Source organism: Camellia sinensis, chromosome 6, assembly GCF_055761805.1.
Source record: "Camellia sinensis isolate YWXY chromosome 6, ASM5576180v1, whole genome shotgun sequence".
NCBI classification, from domain to species: Eukaryota; Viridiplantae; Streptophyta; class Magnoliopsida; order Ericales; family Theaceae; genus Camellia; species Camellia sinensis.
In genome coordinates this window covers 158,398,628-158,420,510 of record NC_138966.1, presented here as the reverse complement: position 1 = coordinate 158,420,510, position 21,883 = coordinate 158,398,628, and the positions used below count along the sequence as shown (strand labels likewise).

Sequence of the window (21,883 nt, the reverse complement as noted above, 5' to 3'; positions counted from 1 at the left end):
CGTCATCATCTGAATCAGAGCCGTCACCCTCGGGATCTCCCTCAGCCTCGCCTCCACTCCCGGAACCGAGACCGGAGCCGTCCTCTCTATCGGCTGATGTCTCTGACTGACGATCTGCAGCCTCCTCCTCCTCATCCTCATCGGGCTTCTCCTCTATAATGTGTGCCCTGCACCTACGAGACGGTCCCCTTCCAGCTCCTCGAAAAGGCCTGGATGGCCCAGCTCCCCGAGAAGGCCCAGGTGGCCTGGCCTGCGGCTGAGCATATACCAGGGGCATCTGAAAATAAAGAGTTCAATTCAAATACATCAGTCTAAATGTGTACATCAGATGCAGATGCGAGGAAACTACATGAAGTGGGTACATATAAACACAGTGTATAAATGAGGTATGTGTCAGATGTGCTCTACACAAGTAGCCTATCAATGCAATAGAAATCAGCATATCATCAGAAGTATGATAAATGCCAGAAAACTAAAAAGTACCTGGAAACCCATGACGGACAGCTGCGCCTCTCTCCGCAAGACCATGCCCTCAAGTGAGGCCACCAATCCAATCACCCCCTCCATGTACTCTCTGGGTGGCTGCAAATACGAGCTCATAATCATCAGTGAACAAAGGAATGTCTAAGTGTTTGAATGATAAATGAAAAACATTGGGACATACCGGCGGTGAGTCGGGATTAATGGCGTATCGATGGTCGGGCATGGGAGGCTCTATCGGAATCGTATAGGAGGCCTCGTACCGCCATCCTGTCAGCTCAGTCGGCATGTCTGGCCATCCAGGATGATGATGAGTCGGAGGAATCGGGGGGACCAATCCACCCCCACCTCTAGATGTACCAGCCCTGCTGGTAGAAGGGGCGTCTGCAGCCTGAGCCCAGGCCTGGCTCGAAGATGGCATGCTAGCAGGCCTCATCGTCGGAGTACGAGCTCCCGTCAATGGAGGCATCAGGTATATGTGACGGTAAGTACCGTAGTCCCCCTCCTCCAGATGTAGCAAGGCGTCAGTACCCAGCATAGCATTAACAACATCTTGGGAAATGAGCATATCAGCAATCCGAATATCATCTGGGGGTGCTGAAGGAGGGTCCTGAGAAGTGTACCCCCAGACCTGACGCAAGAAGCGCTCTCTCAAAAACCAGGCCCTGCCAACTGGCCCTTCGAACAGGATCCTGTACCGGGAGGCACCCCACCCTCCGGCAAACTGAAATCAGAGGCCTTCACCTAAAGGCGCCCATGGCTGCCATGTAATCTGCGGATAACAAACGCATAAATCAAAAATGTACTGGACAAATCAAAGGTGAAAACAGAAAGAACTGAGAATTCTGAAATACCTCCGACGACCGCACCGTGTCGAAATACTGCCGCAGATAAAGGAGAGACTCCCGAGGTCTGGGCCGGTGCTGGCCTTCAAATACCAGTGAGTATGGGGTCACGAAAAGTCCTCCTACCAACATCTCTGGGGCCAATGTCGGGAAGTACACATAGACCCATAACTGTGGAAAACAAAGCAGAATACGAAGTGCTGAGGGCAAAAGTGCACGATAACAGAGTATAAAGTGCGCCGTGTGTGCAATGTGCAAGTAATGAGGAGCATAAATGTAAATCAAGAGGGCAGAAAGTACCTCCCAGGCTCTCCAGTAGCCGCCAAGTAAGTCCCCCCGTCCGCGGGAGGTCGCGCTCATATAGCAATAAAGGGTAGCTAGGCCGGCACCACCCCAGTCGTATCGCCTGACCTGTGATAGGTCCGCCAAAGCACTCAGCAGATAGAGCCTTATAGTGTTCCCCCTGTCGGCAAACAAAGTGGTCCCGAAGAGGAACATCAGGAAGCCGCGGGCATACTGTGCCGCCTCATCAGGAGTCTCGGGCTCCATCTCCGCCCGCCGGAAATGGGAAGAGAACCAGGTGTATCGGACTCTCCCCGAAGCTCTGTCAACAGGCGGGCGAGCCCCCAGCAAATATATCCAGGCCGCCTCCCACTGACCCATGTCCTCATCGTAAGGGATAAGCCAACCTCCCATGTCCAGGCCAGTCAGTACGGCGAAGTCAAAGGGGGTCATAGTCAAGTCCCCCGTAGCGGGAAAATGGAAGGAGTTGGTGGTGTCCCACCATCTCTTCACCAAGGCAGCCATCAGCGTCCTCCGGGCAGGGCAATGGGATAGCCCAGTACAGAAGGGTTCGAAACCCGTCAAGTCAACCAAATCCCGGACAACCTCCGGGAGCTCGGCATACCAGTCTCTCGCTGTAGTAGAGCCATACCCCCGCACATTGCGAGAAGTCACCTGCATGCAGAATGAATAGGTGTTTCAGAATTAAGAATGAGCTGCGTGCAAATGAAATGAATGAGCTGCGTGTTCACAAGTGAAATGTGTGAGCTGTGTGTTCAAAGTGTGATGAATAAGTTGCGTGCAAATGAAATGAATAAGCTGCGTGCAAATGAAATGAACAGGCTGCGCGCAAAGTAAAGTAAGTGGGCTGTGTGCTCTGACAATCAGTGTGGGCTGCGTGTTCACCTTCAATTTGGACTGCGTGTTCAGAAAATCAGTGTTTGGACTGTGTGTTCAACTCTCAATCAGTGTGGGCTGCGTGTTCACCTTCAATTTGGACCGCGTGTTCAGAAAATCAGTGTTTGGGCTGCGTGCTCGACTCTCAATCAGTGTGGGCTGCGTGTTCACCTTCAATTTGGACTGCGTGTTCAGAAAATCAGTGGTTGGACTGCGTGTTCGACTCTCAATCAGTGTGGGCTGCGTGTTCACCTTCAATTTGGACTGCATGTTCAGAAAATCAGTGTTTGGACTGCGTGTTCAACTCTCAATCAGTGTGGGCTGCGTGTTCACCTTCAATTTAGACTGCGTGTTCAGAAAATCAGTGTTTGGGCTGCGTGCTCGACTCTCAATCAGTGTGGGCTGCGTGTTCACCTTCAATTTGGACTGCGTGTTCAGAAAATCAGTGGTTGGACTGCGTGTTCGACTCTCAATCAGTGTGGGCTGCGTGTTCACCTTCAATTTGGACTGCGTGTTCAGAAAATCAGTGTTTGGACTGCGTGGTCAACTCTCAATTAGTGTGGGCTGCGTGTTCACCTTCAATTTGCACTGCGTGTTCAGAAAATCAGTGTTTGGGCTGCGTGCTCGACTCTCAATCAGTGTGGGCTGCGTGTTCACCTTCAATTTGGACTGCGTGTTCAGAAAATTAGTGTTTGGGCTGCGTGCTCGACTCTCAATCAGTGTGGGCTGCGTGTTCACCTTCAATTTGGACTGCGTGTTCAGAAAATCAGTGTTTGGACTGCGTGTTCCACTCTCAATCAGTGTGGGCTGCGTGTTCACCTTCAATTTGGACTGCGTGTTCAGAAAATCAGTGTTTGGGCTGCGTGCTCGACTCTCAATCAGTGTGGGTTGCGTGTTCACCTTCAATTTGGACTGCGTGTTCAGAAAATCAGTGGTTGGACTGCGTGTTCGACTCTCAATCAGTGTGGGCTGTGTGTTCACCTTCAATTTGGGCTGTGTGCTCAGAAAATCAGTGTTTGGGCTGCGTGCTCGACTCTCAATCAGTTTGGGCTGCGTGTTCACCTTCAATTTGGACTGCGTGTTTAGAAAATCAGTGTTTGGGCTGCGTGCTCGACTCTCAATCAGTGTGGGCTGCGTGTTCACCTTCAATTTGGACTGCGTGTTCAGAAAATCAGTGTTTGGACTGCGTGTTCGACTCTCAATCAGTGTGGGCTGCGTGTTCACCTTCAATTTGGACTGCGTGTTAAGAAAATCAGTGTTTGGATTGCGTGTTCAACTCTCAATCAGTGTGGGCTGCGTGTTCACCTTCAATTTGGGCTGTGTGCTCAGAAAATCAGTGTTTGGGCTGCGTGTTCGACTCTCAATCAGTGTGGGCTGCGTGTTCACCTTCAATTTGGACTGCGTGTTCAGAAAATCAGTGTTTGGACTGCGTGTTCAACTCTCAATCAGTGTGGGCTGCGTGTTCACCTTCAATTTGGACTGTGTGCACTAAAAATCAGTGTTTGGGCTGTGTGCTCAGAAAATCAGTGTGGGCTGCGTGTTCACCTTCAATTTGGACTGTGTGTTCAGAAAATCAGTGTGTGAGCTGCGTGTTCAACCCTCAACCGGTGTGTGCTGTGTGTTCACAATCAATTTATGGGCTGAGTGTTCAGAAATTCAAGTGATTGAACCGTATGTTCAGAGTGCAAGCAGAATACAAGAAAAATTCGTAATACGTTACAGAAAAGGTAAAAGCGAAGTAAATACCTCTCGTGCCTCGTGGGAGAGATGATACTCAGGTTCTCGCAGGAGGAGATCCCCGGGTGCTCGCTCGTCGAACTTGGTAAAATGATGAAAAACAGCCTGTGGGAGAACGTGTACTGGTGGGTCGTACCTCTCGGGTATGAATGGGCGAACCCTCGGAGGCAGAGACATGATGTCAGGATCGCCTCCGGCGCCTGGAGAACCTCCGCCGTGGAGAAATTGACCCCCCATTCCGAGAAATCTGCAAAAGGGGCAAAAATGAGCAAAAATGAGCAAAAATTGGAAAAAGTCAACAAAAGTCAACTCTCGAGAAATGGAAAAGTCAACAAAAGTCAACTCCCGAGAAAATCTTCCAAATATTGAGATAAACTCACCTCAAGTGGCGAAAATGAGAAAAGAAGCCCCGAAACCAAAATTTAATCGGTTCAAAGTGCTTGAAACTGAAAGATTTCGCAATAACAACTTGCGTGGGACATTGGAAAACGCGTATAGAGCCCAGATCTGAGGGAGAAAATGGTTTGGGAAGCTAGAGAGGAGAATTTCGGAGTTGCACTTATGAGCTCAAAGTGTTTGGATAGGTGTATTTAAAGAAAAGAGGCCAAAAGGACAAAATTGCCCCCGGATTTGGCAAAGTGGCCGGCCGGCCACTTTTTCTGGCAGGCCGGCCATTCACTTTTCAAGAATTGGTCGGTGGCCTCCCTCTCCCCATAAAACTGGCCGGTGGTGTTCCCCACATGCCCCTCAAGGTCCCTGCAAATTTTGAGGAGGATTGGAGTCCCCGGGACCTGAAAAAGTACAAGAGAAGTGCACTTCCTGTCGCGAAATCGCTCCGCCGGGACCTCAGTTTCAACTTCCGATGTGTGTCTCATCATTACTCATCAGAAGTGAGATGTATCCTTTTTGAACATGTTGTAACCTCTCCAGGAGGTGAACCGGAGGTCGCGATCGAGTTGCCCTCGCCGAAACACACATTTCCTTACTCATTGTTTCGTGACGAACATGCATCCTGGTTTACACTTGTTCTGCATTATCATGCACATAACTTGCATTCTCATGCACATACTTGCATTGTTATGCACGTCTCTTTGACATCACCGAGCCTCCGTGCTTGAACCTGCGTTGTCACGCGCGTTCCTTCCCGCATTGCGACGCACTTTTCCATCAACACCGCGATTGTCTGCATTCGATATCGCATTGAACATATGTTGTTAGATATGTTGTGCTTGTTAAGTTTCTTTATTTTGCAGGCACGATATTGTATGTACGGTTCATTTGAAGCTGGTGCGACCAGACGAATCGTGCAGGTATTGTATCTTCTCCGTGTGAGACGCAATGAGAATTGAATAAATTCTCCGCATTCTTAACTGCATGAAATGTAGTTGTTGCTTTGCATTCTTGCTTAAAACTGTTGCATCTATTTGCGAATACTTGCTTCATTACAGCTTGCTGCATTTGCATGATCATGAGTTACCTTCGGCTTCTTGCATTGTCGGTTGCATTTTGCCCCTACCTGCGGGCACATCTGTGTTACTTTGTATTTTTGTCTAAGTTGTCGGCCTTGTCAAAAATGGGTCGTCTCTGGGCTTTGACATTCACTCCCGTCACTTATGACTTTCGAGTTCTGTCAAAGAGGGGCAACTGTAGACACCCCATTTTTGACCGACCTTGAGACTCAGACGTCACCAGTTGAGCACTCGGTGATATTGCATATGGTGCTTGTTCAGAAGTTTCAGAGTCTCGGCTGCGAGCCTTGCCTCCGGACTTCTGGACTCTTTTGTACTTTGCCTCGGTTTGCGAACCAGGCTCCGGTTTCTCCGTTTTCTCTTCCCGAAGGGAGGGGGAGGTCTCGTAGATTATCTCTCAGTGGCCGTAGGCTACGTTTCGTGGTCGTAGGCCACTTTGCCCGTTTGGAGTCCGGTTTCTGATTTTTCGGAGCCGTTGGCCGTGTGCCTTGGTTCGGGACTGCTTAACCATCTCCGTTTGCTCCGGTTTTTGGCATACATCTTATTTGCTCCCTTTTGAGGGACACTGTGGTCCGAGAGACCAACTTCGTGGTCGAATACCACTCCCGGTGCCCAACAGTCAGTTTTTGGGGCCTCGAGCTGCGCGTTCCGGCCCTCGAACCTTCATTTCGCATCGGTTTTGGTTCATTTTTGGCAGGGACCTCTGTTTCATTGCTAGGAAGGCCGTAGAAGGGTGGGAGGCCAGTAATTGTTCTGTCAGTCAACTTTATCCCTTCATCGCCCTCCGTCGCCCGATTTTGCCCACTTCAAAGCCAATGTTGAACACCCTTGGGCCATTTTCTTGCACCCTAAACCCCATATTTGTGATGTACACATCTGGGAGGCCACCAATATTTGGTGGCCGGTCAGTAATTGTTGTTGAACCTTTTGAACCCCTTTGAAAAGTGGGTTGTTCTCTCTCCTGGTTCACTTTCTCCAGTTTTTGACCACAGGGTTGTGTTGTGCACACATCAGAGGCTCTCTTTTTGGGGTGGCCGGCCACTAATGCTTCTTGACCCTTTTGACCCCTAGCCGGTCGGCCATGGGAGGTAGTCGGCCGGCCATCTAAACCCCAGATAGCTGGCCGGTCATGATCCTTGCACCCTGTTCCTTACAGCTGTATATTCTGTTTCCCCCCAGATTGTGTATCCGGGGGGGTGCATTTTTGGAGGGAAACTTAGTTTGTTTTCCCTCCATTTTTCTCCCCTTTTCCCCCCCATTTTTGCCTATATAACAGGAGCTCTAGCTCTGTTATTAGGGTTAGAAAATTTTGCCTTAAGCCCTTTGCATTGCATCTCCCTCTCTCTACACTTCAACCCTCCAAACTCTCAAGTCCTACACCCATTTCTTCACTAACCCATAGCCCCACCCTTCCATCCTTCATTCCAGCAGCTGGAGGTTGTCCTTCAAGGCCTAGGAGTGCTACATCTCAAGCTAAAAGGGTGCCAAAGTTTAGTCTACAAGGGTAAGCTCTATTTCCCTCTTTTTGGTCCATATCTTGCATCCTTTCTAAGCCATACTTACTTGCTGTTTTGGGCTCCGACCCTAACTGGAGTTAGGCTTATTTTGAGCTCCTTTTCACTTTTGTTTAAGGGCCTCTCACTGTTTGAGGCCTCCTTGTTACACTTGCTTCATTATCTCCCTTGTATGCCATTTTCTTGTGTAGTATTTTTGGCCTATGTATAAATTGTTTGGAGGTATGTCATAAACTGTAAAGGGGCTTATTTTGAGCCCTTATTCAATGTTGTTGAAGGGCTCATCACTGTTTGAGGCTTATATCTTTCACTTGCCTTTATATCCCCTTTTTGGCTCCATTTTTGCATGATTTATTAGCCTCTTGTGCTTCTGTTTTTGGACTCTGGTCCGAACCAAAAATAGCCTTGTTTTGCATTGTATTTTGAGCATGCTTGTGTACTGTTTTTGGCTTGGCCATAAACTGTAAAGTGCCATATTTTGGGCCCCTCCTCAACATTGTTGAAGGGCCCCTTTGTGTTTGAGTCCAGAAACTGTGACTTGCTTCTTTATCTCACATTTAGGGCCATTTTTGCGCATCGGTTTAGCCCTATTTGTGTTTTCTTTTTGGCCTTTCTTAAAACTGTAAACATGCTTGTTTTTGGGCTGCCTTGAATCTGTCTTCACATGTCATGATCAAATAATGCATGCTTGATGTAGCTACAAGTCATTTCATGTGCTTAATCTTGCATTTCGGTACCATTTCATGCATCGGGTGCCACGCTTTCATGATTCGGGGCTGTTTCGGGTCATGTTTCGCTTCTGAAATTTTCATTTTTGCATGTCATATTCCGTGCCTTGCCATGTCTTGTTAGAGTGGCATTCGATGCCTTAGGGTCGGTCCTCGGTTTGCGTGCACGCGTGCACGCATTTCGAGTGTCTCATTTTCATGTCATGGCCTCTTATGTGAGTGTGGCTGAGGTCCACTCATGTTGGTGTAAGTCCATTATGCATTGCGTATGCCATTTCATTTCATAGCATTGTGTATGCTAGGTTGTATGTTAGCGCATTGTGTATGCCATGTTATCTCGTGCATCGTGTATGCTATTTCATAGCATTGCGTATGCTAGGTTGTATGTTAGCGCATTGTGTATGCCATGTTACCTCGTGCATTGTGTATGCCATTTCATAGCATTGTGCATGCTAGGTTGTATCTTAGTTGCATTTCATGCATATCATGCATATTGCATTGTGCTTGGGATAGAAATTAGCCTAGGCACGGGAAACGAGGTACGTTTCGTACTTCGAGTGACGGAACGTGTGTCAATTCCCCAGTCACCGACACTCCGGATTATCCATGATGGAGTTAGGTTTTAATTTTGTTTTCATGTGCATTCATTCTATATTGAGTTGCACAATTCGACTCCTCGGCCATCATGCATCGAGATGCGTGATTGGTGGCACGAGGATCGAGGCATGCATACATTTGTGAAAATACATTGCTATGCCCCTTTCCTGCTCTCTGTTGCAGCAAATCAAGAATCGGCAGTCTTCCGGAGCTTGGCGCGCTTTCCAAGAATAATTGCAAAACAGAGGCTAATTGGGGCATCCCAGTGGATTTCCGTGCAAGGCAGCCCAAACATACATCATTCATCAGAGTCGAGGCAGTCCCTGGCTTACATGCCAGTTTATAGCTTTCCTAGATTAATTTGTAAATTAATTAGGATTTTTGTATTTATTCGTGACTGTAATTATTTATTTGGGACTATATATTTATTCGGACCCTCTGCGCGAGGGCAATGTTGTAATAAGTGTGCGTGTGTGTGATGCATGTCTTCCAACGCCACGTCTTTCTCCCTTTTATTTACCTGCTTATGATGGTTAGATTAGGGCATATTTCAATTAGCATACAGTATGATAGCATGTTTGTATTCATTCATCTGTTTTGCATGCACCGGGCTCGGCGCATCATACTAACTGCATTGTATTTTCAATTCCAAATTGAATACATGTTAGCTGTAGCATTTCGTATGCCATGTTTAAAATAGCCGAGCTTGCCTTAGTTGCATTTTGCATGTGTTGCATTAGGCATTTCTGTATAGTTAGGATCATGCATGGATTTCTAACATAGCTTTTGTTTTGGCTTGGAGTACTCGGTAAGTGTTTATGCTTTAGCATCCTTGCATGCGTGTGAGTGACTGCCATGATAGCATGCTTACCATGAGGCTAATTGCTTATGTGATATAACTGCCTGAATGCTTGTGGGTGAAGGTTGGGTTATTTGGATTGGAATAATTCATCAAATGTGTGTTTTAAGCCCACTAGATAGTGGCAAAATCATGTTTTCTAAGCCCACCCGAGGGTGGCAAATCCACGTCTTAGCCTACTTGCGAGTAGCACCATCAAACCATTTTTAAACAAACAAACATGAAATGTTTTGTTCCAATTCAAGCGATCCAGTCTATACTTGTATGCTGTGCGCATCACATAGTAAATCTAGGCTAATAACCGGAATAAGAACACATAATGTTTTCAAAAATAGATATCATGGTTAGTAGAGGCCGATCTTTGATCGGGTGAGCGGGGGTGCTCACGAAGTGACCTTCCCCAATCGTACCCAAGTTCCCGAGCCAAGGCAACTTTGGTGATGACGGACACGTGGCCTTAGGCAACGAGTCAGGGTTTTCTAAATTTCCCAAAATAAAATATTTAGGTGGCGACTCTGCATCTGGCAAAGTAGTCCATGTTTGGCACTTCTTTCAAAATCTGTTTTCTCAAAACGATTTGCCGGATTTGGACTCTTTGGTTCAGATTTAGAACCGTGACAATTTGAGAGTCCTGAGCTGTAGTGACCCCAAATGAACAGAACGGGACTCACCCTCCCGGGCCGTTCGGGGACGTCTACAGATACATGAGTGATGGTCTCTTCAAATTGAACGTAATGACGGTTGTACCAAAAGTTGTTATTAATAAGAATAACACATCTTTTGCTTATATTCTTGAGTCGAATTTATGGCATGGTAGATTAGGACATGTGAATTTTGATGCTTTGCGTAGATTAATTAGTTTGGATTATATACCAAAGTTTGAAATTGATCTTAATCACAAATGTGAAATTTGTGTAGAAGCGAAACTAACTAAGGCTCCATTTAAATCGATTGAAAGAAAAATCAAACCTCTAGAATTAATTCAGACTGATGTATGTGATCTTAAATTTGTTCAAACTAGAGGAGGTAAGAAGTATTTCATAACATTTATCGATGATTACACAAGATATTGTTATGTATACTTACTTAGAAGTAAAGACGAAGCTTTAGAAATGTTTAAACTCTACAAAACAGAAGTTGAAAATCAACTTGGAAAAACCATTAAAATAGTTAGAAGTGATAAGGGTGGTGAATATGATGCACCATTAAATGAATTTTATGCACAACATGACATTATTCACCAAACTACAACACTCTATTCTCCACAGCAAAAATGGAATTGCTAAAAGGAAGAATAGAACCCTTAAAGAAATGATGAATGCCATGTTACTAAGTTCAAGCTTACCACAGAACTTGTGGGGGGAAGCAATATTGTCTGCTAATTATGTTCTTAACAGAATACCCCACAAGAAAACTAACAGCACTCCTTATGAATTATAGAAAGGTTGACCATCTTCCTATAAATACTTAAAAGTGTGGGGGTGTTTGGCAAAGGTAGAAGTTCTTGTTCCTAAAAAGACAAAGATAGGACCAAAAATAGTAGATTGTGTGTTTATTGGTTATGCTCAGAATAGTAGTGCATATCAGTTTCTAACTTATAAATCAGAAATACCTGATATAAATGTGAACACTATTATAGAGTTAATGAATGCTGTGTTTTTTGAACATGTCTTTCTTTTCAAGAAAGGACATGATTTAAGTTCACAGAAAAGAACTTATGATGTACACAAAGTCAAGAGACTAATGACAATCAAACACAAGAGACTAGTAATGGTCTCGACCAATAGGATTTAATTGATGATGGACCAAGACGAAGTAAGAGAGCAAGAACATCAAAATCCTTTGGTCCAGATTTTTTGACATACTTGTTAGAAAATGAACCTCGAAGCTTTAAGGAAGCAATGACAGGTCCTAAAGCACTTTTGTGGAAAGAGGCTGTTAATAATGAAATTGAATCTATTATGCAAAATTGAATCTATTATGCAAGGATGATATGAATGTAGTTGGAACACCTATAGACATCAGTTTTTATTTATCGAAAAATAAAAGTGATGCGGTGTCTCAGTTAAAATACTTCCAAATCATATGTACCTAATGAATTGTACTCATCCTGACATAGCTTATGCAGTCAGTAAATTGACCCCGGAGAAGACCATTGGAAAGCGATCATTCGGGTTAGATATCTAAGATTTACCCGCGATCATGGTTTGAACTTTATTCGCTATCCATCAGTACTCGAAGGTTATTGTAATGCCAATTGGATATCAGATACTAAAGATTCAAAATCCCCTAGTGGATATGTCTTTACTCTGGGAGGCGCTGTTGTTTCTTGAAAATCCATGAAACAAACATGCATTGCACGATCCACAATGGAATCCGAGTTTATTACTTTAGACAAAGCAGGAGAAGAAGCAGAATGGTTTCGTCACCTCTTAGAAGACATTCCAATGTGGCCAAAACCTGTGCCAGCTATTTGCATTCATTGTGATAGTCAATCTGCAATAGGCATGGCACATAATCATATGTATAATGGTAAGTCACAACATATTCGTCATCGACATAATACCGTAAGGCAATTGCTGTTAAATGGAATAATCTCAATAGATTATATAAAATCTAAAGAGAATATTACAGATCCGTTAACAAAAGGTTTGACTAAAAAGCAAGTGTATAGTTCATTGAAGGGGATGGGATTAAAGCCTATTACATAAGAGTCATCATAATGGTAACCCTACTTATATGACTGGAGATCCCAAGAACTAAGTTCAAAGGGACAACTAAGTTATGTGTGGCTCGCCAGAAATCACCAAGGGATTAAAATTTCCTACCCATTCCTATGGTGAGAGTGATATCTGCAACATATGTTGTATACAGGGGTCTAAGGATAAACTTAGCTTTTAATGATTACTTATATCTTGAATTAGGCATAAAAATCAAGACGAGTATAAAGAGATACTCACAATAAGAATCACCTATACGAGTGTCGAACGGGGGCCGGTTCTATGAGAATGAAGAGGCTAAATTCTCTAGAAGCACTCATGAACAACCAGGAGCGTTCAAAGCCAAAATGAACACAACTGTGAAAACCACGATGTGTCAGAATATATTTTGTGTGAAATCTATTGTCTTGGCTTACACAAATGGCTGAACAATTCAAGGCATTGCGTCCATTGGTTAGCTAGTAAGTTCAATAGGTTATCACTATGGAAGGTTCAAAGCCGAAAGCTACCTATCCTGATGCAAGATATTTTCGATTTATACTCTTTCGAAAAATTCTGCATATTGTTGGATTTTTGTTGTCATCAAATTCCATTCATGAGGGGGATTGTTAGAAATATGGTTTTGGAAAAATCTGGAAAGATAGTTTTTTTCCTCAACTTTGGTCTAATTTTTAGGTGGGACCCATGCGCCAAAGTTGGCGGGTCTAAGTGGTAACGCATTCTATGCCGCGTTGTGATTCACGTGGTATATTTGGTTGCTCAAAACCATTATCGGATGAATGAGAAATTGAAGCCAAAGTGAGCTCCATGGAAATGGAGTTTTTGGTGAAAATTCCTTAAGGTTTGAAAAATGGCTTGTCCCACATTAATTTGGTGGGAAACTTTGAATGGGTTTATAAGGTTTGGAGTTGGAACTTGGGGTAGGCCCCAAGGGACATCCAAGTTTTGTAGAGAGGAAGGTTATGGGCAAAATGGGCTACACCTATTTGTCACGCCCCAAGCTCCATGACAACGCCGCACACTCATTTATGTGAGCATGCAAGGCTAAGAGTCCAACACATAACCAACAATGTAAAATACTCAAATTAAATCCTTAATTATCATAATGCTAAAATCCATAAAAATAGATAATTATTATCATATGAAATTGTCCACCAAGTCCACTAATATAATCCATTAACAAAATAATAAACCAAGTACTAAAATCATAGTCCTACTCTTGGCACTCCCAGAGGTAAAAATCCCGCGCAACTCTACTCCTCAGAATCTGAAATAAATAAATAAAATAAGGGTAAGTTAGACAGCTCAGTAAATAACCAACCATCACTGCTAGCTGGATCAAGTATACAAAATAAATAAATAAATAAATCGATAACCAATAAATATAATTTTTGCTACAATTCAATAAATGAACAATTATTTGTAAGATGGTTTCATAGCTAAAAATAAACAATGTACAATACATTTTAAATGAAAAGCCAACAAGATAATTCAAAATATTTCATTGTTCAAATCGATGGTTCAATATTTGGATAGTTCAATGATTTGATTCACAAAACCCAAGTCTTGGTGACTACAGTCACTTAGCCCGTGACAAGGCCCAGAACCACACATAGGCCGGTGGTAAAGCCTCAAAAGAAACTAGTTTTTGTGCCAATAAATAACCCCCATTGGCTAGGATCCAAATCATAGTCATACTAGAGTGATGTTCAAAAATTCAAACAATACACAACTTTAAAATAAAATATTCGATATTTTAGAATAAACATTTGGTACAATTTTCAGAATAGTTTCACAAAATATTCAAATAACTTTCATAATAATATTCGATGTTGTTTTATACTTGACCTATATTTTATTTTAAGAGAACATGAAGGCTATAAATAAATATTTATAATTTTAAACGATTCAGTAGGAATAAAAATGAACCAACAGTGATAGAGGGTTACTTACCTCAAACACTTAAATAATATTTCACCACACTACCTCCAGACACCCAGCTCCACTAATTCAATCACACAAACCTAATAAATAGAACCCCAAATAAATTAATATTTTGATGTCTTTCACACATCAACAAGAACCCATTATATATATATATATATATGCTTAAAATCCAAGAGACACCAAATCTATCCACCCAATTCAATAGCCAAACATACATTACCCAATGTACAAAACCCAAAAGTCAAAACACACCCACCCAAATTGCTCCACTCTTACCCGTTGCACCCAAACATCCAATTCTCAAAATAAAACTAATAATCAATAATACAAGAAAACTTTTACCTCCACCAATAGGTGTCCAACTATCACCAATTTGAGCCTTCAATCTCTATGGCAGCCTCTCTTCCGAAACCTCTGTAATATTGTGATACCACATAATGTGAAAAATCTTTTTTTTTAAAGGGTTAAAAAAAACCTAATTCTTAAGATTACTAAATTACCCATACAATTTATTTTAATTATTAATCTATCCAAAAATAATTCTATAAATAACTTGGGTTTTACATTCTTCCCTCCTTAAAAGAAATTTCGTTCTCGAAATTTGACATACCTGGAGTCTCAAAAAGTTGTGGATACTTTTGTCTTATTTCATCCTCGAGTTCCCAAGTAGCTTCTCTTTCCGAGTGATTGCTCCATTGAACCTTAACGTAGTGAATGACTCGACGCCTCAAAACTTGTTCTTTCCTATCAATAATTCGTATAGGGTGTTCCTCATAAGTCAAATCCTGCTTAAACTGCAACGGTGCATGATCAATCACATGACTAGGATCCGGTATATACTTCCTTAACATTGAGACATGAAAAACATTATGAACTCCAGCTAGTGAAGGTGGTAGGGCACGTCTGTAAGCTACCTCACCAATTCGATCTAAAACCTCAAATGGTCCAACAAATCTAGGACTCAATTTACCCCAAACACCAAACCTCATTACTCTTTTCATAGGAGACACCTTAAGGAACACATGGTCTCCAACCCCAAACACCAAATCGCGTCTCCTATTATCTGCATAACTTTTCTGTCTACTCTGTGCAGTGCGAAGTCGTTCTCTAATAAGATTGATCTTGTCCACTGTTTGTAGCACAATCTCAGGCCCTAACAACTTGCTTTCGCCACATCATTCCAACAAGTAGGTGATCTACACTTTCGTTCATATAAAGCCTCATATGGTGCCATCTAAATGCTCGCATGATAACTGTTATTATAAGAGAATTCCACTAAGGCCAAAAGCTCATCCCAAGAACCTCCAAGATCAATAACACATGCCCTCAACATGTCTTCCAAGGTTTGAATAGTTCTCTTTGATTGTCCATCGGTTTGAGGATGAAAGGTCGTGCTAAAATTCAAACTAGTACCCAAAGCTGTATGCAAACTCCTCCAAAACATAGATACAAATCTGCTATCTTTATCAGACACTATGGTCACCGGAATACCATGCAACTTCACAATCTCCTTGATATACAATTTTGTAAACCTTTCTAAGGAGAACCCTACCTTAAAAGCTAGAAATTGAGCGGATTTGGTCAATCGATCAACGATAAGCCAAATAGCATTGTTACCACCTTGAGTCCTAGGCAACCCTGTCACAAAATCCATGGTAATATGTTCCCACTTCCACTCGGGAATAGGAAGAGGTTGTAACTTACCTGCAGGTCTCTGATGTTCAACTTTCACTTGTTGACATACCAAACATTAAGCAACATACTAAGAAATTTCCCTCTTCATATTATTCCACCAAAAGTTCTTCTTCAAGTCTTCATACATTTTAGTGCTCCCTGGGTGTACTGTATATCCTGAACTGTGAGCTTCTCTCAGGATTTCTCTCTTGAGCTCCAAATCATTAGGCACACACAACCTCTCTCTAAATCTCAAGGTTCCATCTTTATGCATACAAAATTCCATCTGTAGCCCTATTTCTATTTCAGCTTTAAGTTTTTGCAACTGAGGATCTCTTCCTTGAGCATCTTTAATTCTATCAATCAATGTGGATTGAACTTGTAGACACCCCATTTTTGACCGCCCTTAAGACTTGGGCACTATTGATGATTTACTTGATGGAGAAAGGTGTGCAGGGCAAAGGTTCAGTTTTTTCGGAAAGGAGAGAGTCAAATCTAAACTTCATACCCCTTTTTTTTTTGGGCCAAAACAATCTTGATCAAAAAATTTTAGACTTGAAACCCTCTCTTTCAAAACATTTTGAAAATAAAGTTCTACGATGTTCCGACGCTCGCATTTTGTTAAATGTCGTGCTTTTTGGTAAACCGAGCAAGGGCAAAGTGGAAATGAATGAAAGAGAGATGAGATCTTTGAAAAATCTTTCAAAACACCTTGTTCGGGGGTTTGGAGTTGAAGAAAAGAAGAGTGGAGAGAAGAAACCTAGTTGAAGAAGAGGATGGGCATGAACCGCTAAGAGAGAGTCGAGCGGTCCTCGCTAAATCAGGCTTATCTGTCTATACACTTGGATTTAAGCTATGAGGCCACCATCGTTGGAAAGGAGACTTCTGGGGCTTCATTTTTCACTCAAGAATCTCTTAAAGCCAATCCGGGCGGGGGAGATATGGTTGGTTGAAGTAGGGCATCAATCCGGTTGGACCGAATCTTGCGCGGCTTCACCAAAACATGCATAGCTTTTTGCACTGATGGAATTTTAATGCAAGGTTTGCGCCATTGGAAAGATAACTTCTGGGGCTTCATCATAGGAGGTGGCCTACCACCTTGACCCTTTTGACCTGGTCGGCCGACCAGGTCAAGTGGTCGGCCGACCACTTGAATTGGTCGGCCAGCTCCCATCCTGTTTGTCTCAGTGAGTGTGTTCCAGCTGTGCCAGCTGGGAGGCATTTGCTGCATCCTCCATACACATATATAGAGGATCTTGGCCCTTGGTTTGAAGCTTCTTTGAGAAGCTTTAGACCTTTTGTTCTATAAGAGAAACCATATCCCTCACTTGAAAGGGTTCAGAAAATTGCTAGGGCTAAACAATATCTCTCTCTTTATATCTCTCTCTTTTGAGCTCTAAATTTCTTGGTTCTTGGCCCCTTTGCACCACCTCTCATAGCCTAACACTTCCATCATCAACCTAAGGTCCTTGAAGGGTATTTTCAGAGGTTCAAGGCTGGGTTTTTGGGTCTAGAGGCTGCTGGTTTCCGCTGGTCTTCAAGGGTAACCATTTTTTCCCTTTTTGAGCATTATTTTGATCCATCTTTTAGCTATACTTGCAAGAATTTTTGGGCTTTGACATAAACTGAAAAGAGTCTTATTTTGAGTCCCTCTTGAAGTTTGTTTAAGGACATTTTTCTGTTAGAGGTCATCTACCCCCTTGTATGTTCTATCCCTCTTTTAAGGCTTATTTTACTTCATATCTTAGCCTTATTTGCAAGCATATTTGGGCTTTTTCATGAACTGAAAAAAGTCTTATTTTGAGATCCTATTGAAGATTGTTTAAGGTCATTTTTCTGTTGGGGGTCATCTACCCCTTTGCATGCTTGTTTGCATCTTATTTTGAGCCTTGCATCTAGGCCTTGGTTTTGTGCTTTGTTTGGCCTTCTAGCCATTGAAATCCAGTGGATTTTCAGTGGCTAGCATACTATTTTGAGAGCCAAAATGAGAGGGGAGTGACCCCCTCTCTCCTTGCCTTGTTTGTTGGCCCTTTTGGCCTTACAAAGGAGCTCCACTTTGCATGTTTTGAAGCCATGTTTTAGGCCCTATTTGGTGAGTTTTAAGGTCTGCATGAACTCTGTCCAGAGCCCATTTTTCCATATAAAGTGTCTATTATGCATGTGTAGAGCAAACCTATTCAAGGCCTTTCAAAGGGGCTTTCACTTGCATGCTTCCTAGACTAATTTCAGGACCTTTTTGGGGAGTTTTAGGGTCCTCATAACCTCTGCCCAAAAGTGGTTTTTCCATTTTGTATGTTTATCTTATATGTGTGGAACAACCCCATGCATGGCCTTCTAAAGGAGCACATCATTCTTGCATGCATTGACTGAGTTTCAGTGGGTTTTTGGGCATTATTTGGCATGGCATACTTCTATTTTTGGCTGGTTGGGTGAGCTCTCATGTGCTTCATATAGCTTCAGTGCAAATCATGGTTCACTAGCTCACTTCGCATGCTTTGTTGACCCTTGATTTTAGCCCTTTTTGGCCTTGCCTTAAACTGATTTTTTACATATTTTGGACTGCCCTAGCTCTATTTTTGGTCTCATGGTCGAATGATGTTTGTTTTGCATGCTTGTAGTTCAATACACTTGCCTAGCTTTGAGTTTCGAGGTCCATTACATGTATATGCTAAGGCATTTTCTTGTTTTGGGGCCATTATACATCATATTTCAGAGCTTATGTGAATTCCATATTCCCATGTTTCATACACTTTAAATACGTTTGAGAGTCGGGCTTGTATGCCTCATTTGCCGACCATTGAATGAGCTCCATTTCTTTGCATTCCGAGCCATAATTTTAGGTCATTTCCCCACTGTTTCAGACCTGCCCAGGGTCTGTTTGGGGTTGGTTTTTCCATTCGTGCATTGCTTTATGTACCTCTAGTGTAATCCGCTTCACTAGTTTCGGTATTCAGGCCATCTAGCTTGCATTGTGTGACATATTTTCATGATTCGGAACCATTGCGCATCATGTTTCAGAGCTGGAAATTGCATGTTTGTAGGCCATCTTTCATCCCTTGCCATGTTTTGGTAGAGTGACATTTGAGGCCTTAGGTTCAGTCCATTGCATTCGTGCATGTTTGCATGTATTTCGGTTGTCTCATTTTTCTCATATGGCTACTGATGTGAGTGTGGCTGAGGTCCACTCATATTGGTGTAAGTCCACCTTGCATTGTGTATGCCATATAGTTTATAGCATTGTGTATGCTAGTAGCATGTTTGCGTCTTATCCTTGCATGTTTGCATGGTTAGGTCGCATTGCATTAGGATTGCATGCTAGTTGCATTTGTGCATGTCATGCATATTGCATTGTGTTTGGAGTAGGAGTTAGTCCAAACACGGGAAACGAGGGACGTTTCGTACTCAAAGTGACGAAATGTGTCTCAATTTTCGGTCGCCGACACTCTTGACTATCCATGATAGAGTTGTTGGCTTCACTTGCTTATATGTGCATTCACGTCCCATTGAGTTGTGCAATTCGACTTCTCGACCATCATGCATCGAGATGCGTGATTCATGGCACGAGGATCGAGGTCTACACTCCCTTGAGCTTGTGCAAGGATGAAGAGAGTGGTCTTGCACACATATGTTGAAAATACCTTGCTTTCTCTCCCTCTTGCCTTTGTTACAGAAAAAAACCAGAATCCAGGGGAAAAAAGTGGTCGGTCGACCAGGTTTCCTGGCAGACCGACCACCTTTTTTGGTTTCCACCACAAAGGGTGGTCGGTAGGTGTTTCCCAAGCCAATATCTGGTCGGTAGCCTTCCCAGGGTGGAGTTTCAGCCTCTTGGAGCGTTGTGCAAATTTCTAAAATCAGTTGCAAACAAAGGCGAGACGAGGCATCGCGATGGAATTTCCTGACGAGGCGACTCGAGCATGCATGCATCCATCGTCACCCAAAACAGAGCCGAGGCAGTCACATTCATGTAATTTACATGCTTACTTAGCTAGTTTGTTAATTAGTTAATGTTGTGTAATAATTAGCTGTAGCTGCTATTTATTCGGACTGTATTATTTATTCGGACCCTCCAAGGAGGGCAATTTTGTAATAAGTGTGCGTGTGTGTGATGTATGTCTTCCAATCCCACGTATTTCTCCCTTTTATTTATTGCTTATGATGGTTAGATTAGGGCATGTTTCAATTAGCATACTTATGCTTGCATGTTTGCATTCGTTCATCTGTCCTGCATGCACCGGGCTCGGCGCATCATACTAACTGCATTGTATTTGAATTCTGAGTTGAATACTTGTTAGTTGTAGCATTTCACATGCCATCTTTAGAATAACCGAGCCTATTGTAGTTGCATTCTTGCATGTGTTGAATTAGGCATTTCAGCATAGTTAGGATCATGCATGGATTTCTAACATAGCTTCTGTTTTGGCTTGGAGTACTCGGTAAGTGTTTATGCTTTAGCATCCTTGCATGTGTGTGAGTGACTGCCATGATAGCATGCTTACCATGAGGCTATGTGCTTATGTGATATATCTGCCTGAATGTCTGTGGGTGAAGGTTGGATTATCTGAATTGGAATAATGCATTGACTGTGAGTTTTAAGCCCACTTGAGAGTGGCAAACCATCACGTTTTCTAAGCCCACCCGAGGGTGGCAAATCCACGTCTTAGCCTACTTGCGGGTAGCACCATCAAACCATTTTCAAAATAAGCAAACATGAGATATGTTGTTCCAATTCAGGCGATCCGGTCTATACTTGTATGCTGTGTGCATTATGTAGTAAATCTAGGCTAATAACCGGAATAAAAATATATAATGTTTTCAAAACTCGACATCATGTTTAGTAGATGCTGATCTTTGATCGGGCGAGCTGGGGTGCTCACGAAGTGACCTTTCCCAAGTTCCCGAGCCGAGGCAACTTTGGTGATGACGAACACGTGGCCTTAGGCAAACGAGTCAGGGTTTCCTAAATTCCTCAAAATAAAATATTTAGGTGGCGACTCTGTATCTGGAAAAGCAGTCCATGTTTGACACTTCTTTCTAAAAATCTGTTTTTCAAAACAATTTGCCAGATTTGGACTCTTTGATGATTCATCGATCTTGCATTGCACTCCGCGAGATTAGATACAGGACCGTGACATTGAGTCCAAATTATAGTGAGCCCCAAATGAACAAAACGGGATTTCCCTCCCGGGACGTTCGGGGACGTCTACAGTTTCTGGCGACTCTGCTAGGGAGTTAGAGAACTTGACTCGAACTCATGAGATCGTGTTTTGACTACACTTATGTGTTTCTTTGCATTACATGTGCATTGGTGCGCCTAGGACACCGTGTTTGCCGTATGCTATTCCTGAACGGTTTGCCGGGGGCTCGCTTCAAGAAGCGTGTCATAAGGCTGACTGGTTGCGGGCTCTGCCACGACGGGAACACAAACCCCGATTTTACCGGGGCACCCTTTTTGACCATTCGACCTAGTGCATATTCGGAATCCATAGTGACCATTCCAAGCTAGGACAGGTTACTTACCGGATTATAGGTTGTTTGAAACTGCTGCGTGTGTAGTGAAACCCTAGTTCCTGACAAAATAGGACAGGGAAACCCTACCCCAACATAGGGGTGTTTTGGCTCTCACTTACTTGTTATGTGCTTTTAGAGTGTGTCTCTACAAGGAATGCGTGTATCAGTGTGCAAGTCTGAGTATCAGGCCTGAGGGCACCAATATTTGGGAATCAGTTTTACCTGAGGGTATCAGTTTACAGGCATAATTCAATAGAGAGCACAGTTATTCGGCTGCTCATAGCTGTTTTGGTGAAATCAGGCTGAGATGCTGCATGTTTTCTCTTTTGCTAGGGGTAGTCTTAGAACCATAGCTTCAGAAGGCTCCAATATCCCCTGAGGTTCATCGGACTTGTGCTGATAGACTTTGTCAGGTCAGAAATTCAGTTCAAGGGAAATCAGTGTTCCTTTGCCAGAGGCAGGGTAAAAGGGCTAATCAGGCACAGATCACCAGTTCAACAGTCCTCAGATTAGCGGTCATTATCCATCTCACCTATGCGCAGTTGGGTTGAGATATCTGTTTTTACAGAGACAGGTATACCGATAGATCAGTTAGATCAGGGCAGTATGTCAGGGAGCAATATGTT

The 21,883-nt window shown here is 43.1% G+C and overlaps 1 protein-coding gene across 1 annotated transcript; it reads right to left on the bottom strand.

Annotated features, from left to right (window-relative positions):
• Window positions 1-1,220: 1,220 nt before the first annotated feature.
• Window positions 1,221-15,064, bottom strand: LOC114299324 (uncharacterized). The gene is made up of 3 exons (XM_082876604.1): window positions 14,686-15,064; window positions 1,419-1,496; window positions 1,221-1,252 (listed from the first exon to the last, which is right to left on the bottom strand). The coding sequence occupies exons 1-3, from the start codon at window positions 15,062-15,064 to the stop codon at window positions 1,221-1,223; spliced, it is 489 nt and encodes a 162-aa protein (XP_082732730.1).
• Between the last annotated feature and the right edge of the window lie 6,819 nt (window positions 15,065-21,883).

Bases quoted from the DNA above. Each gene is read 5' to 3' on its own strand.
- LOC114299324 (XM_082876604.1), bottom strand. From the start codon at position 15,064: ATGAGGTTTGGTGTTTGGGGTAAATTGAGTCCTAGATTTGTTGGACCA. The intron at 1,497-14,685 runs GTATGTCAAATT...TGTTTTCCACAG, and splicing joins ACAACTTTTTGAGACTCCAG to TTATGGGTCTATGTGTACTT. The intron at 1,253-1,418 runs GTATTTGAAGGC...TGTTATCCGCAG, and splicing joins TCGTGACCCCATACTCACTG to ATTACATGGCAGCCATGGGC.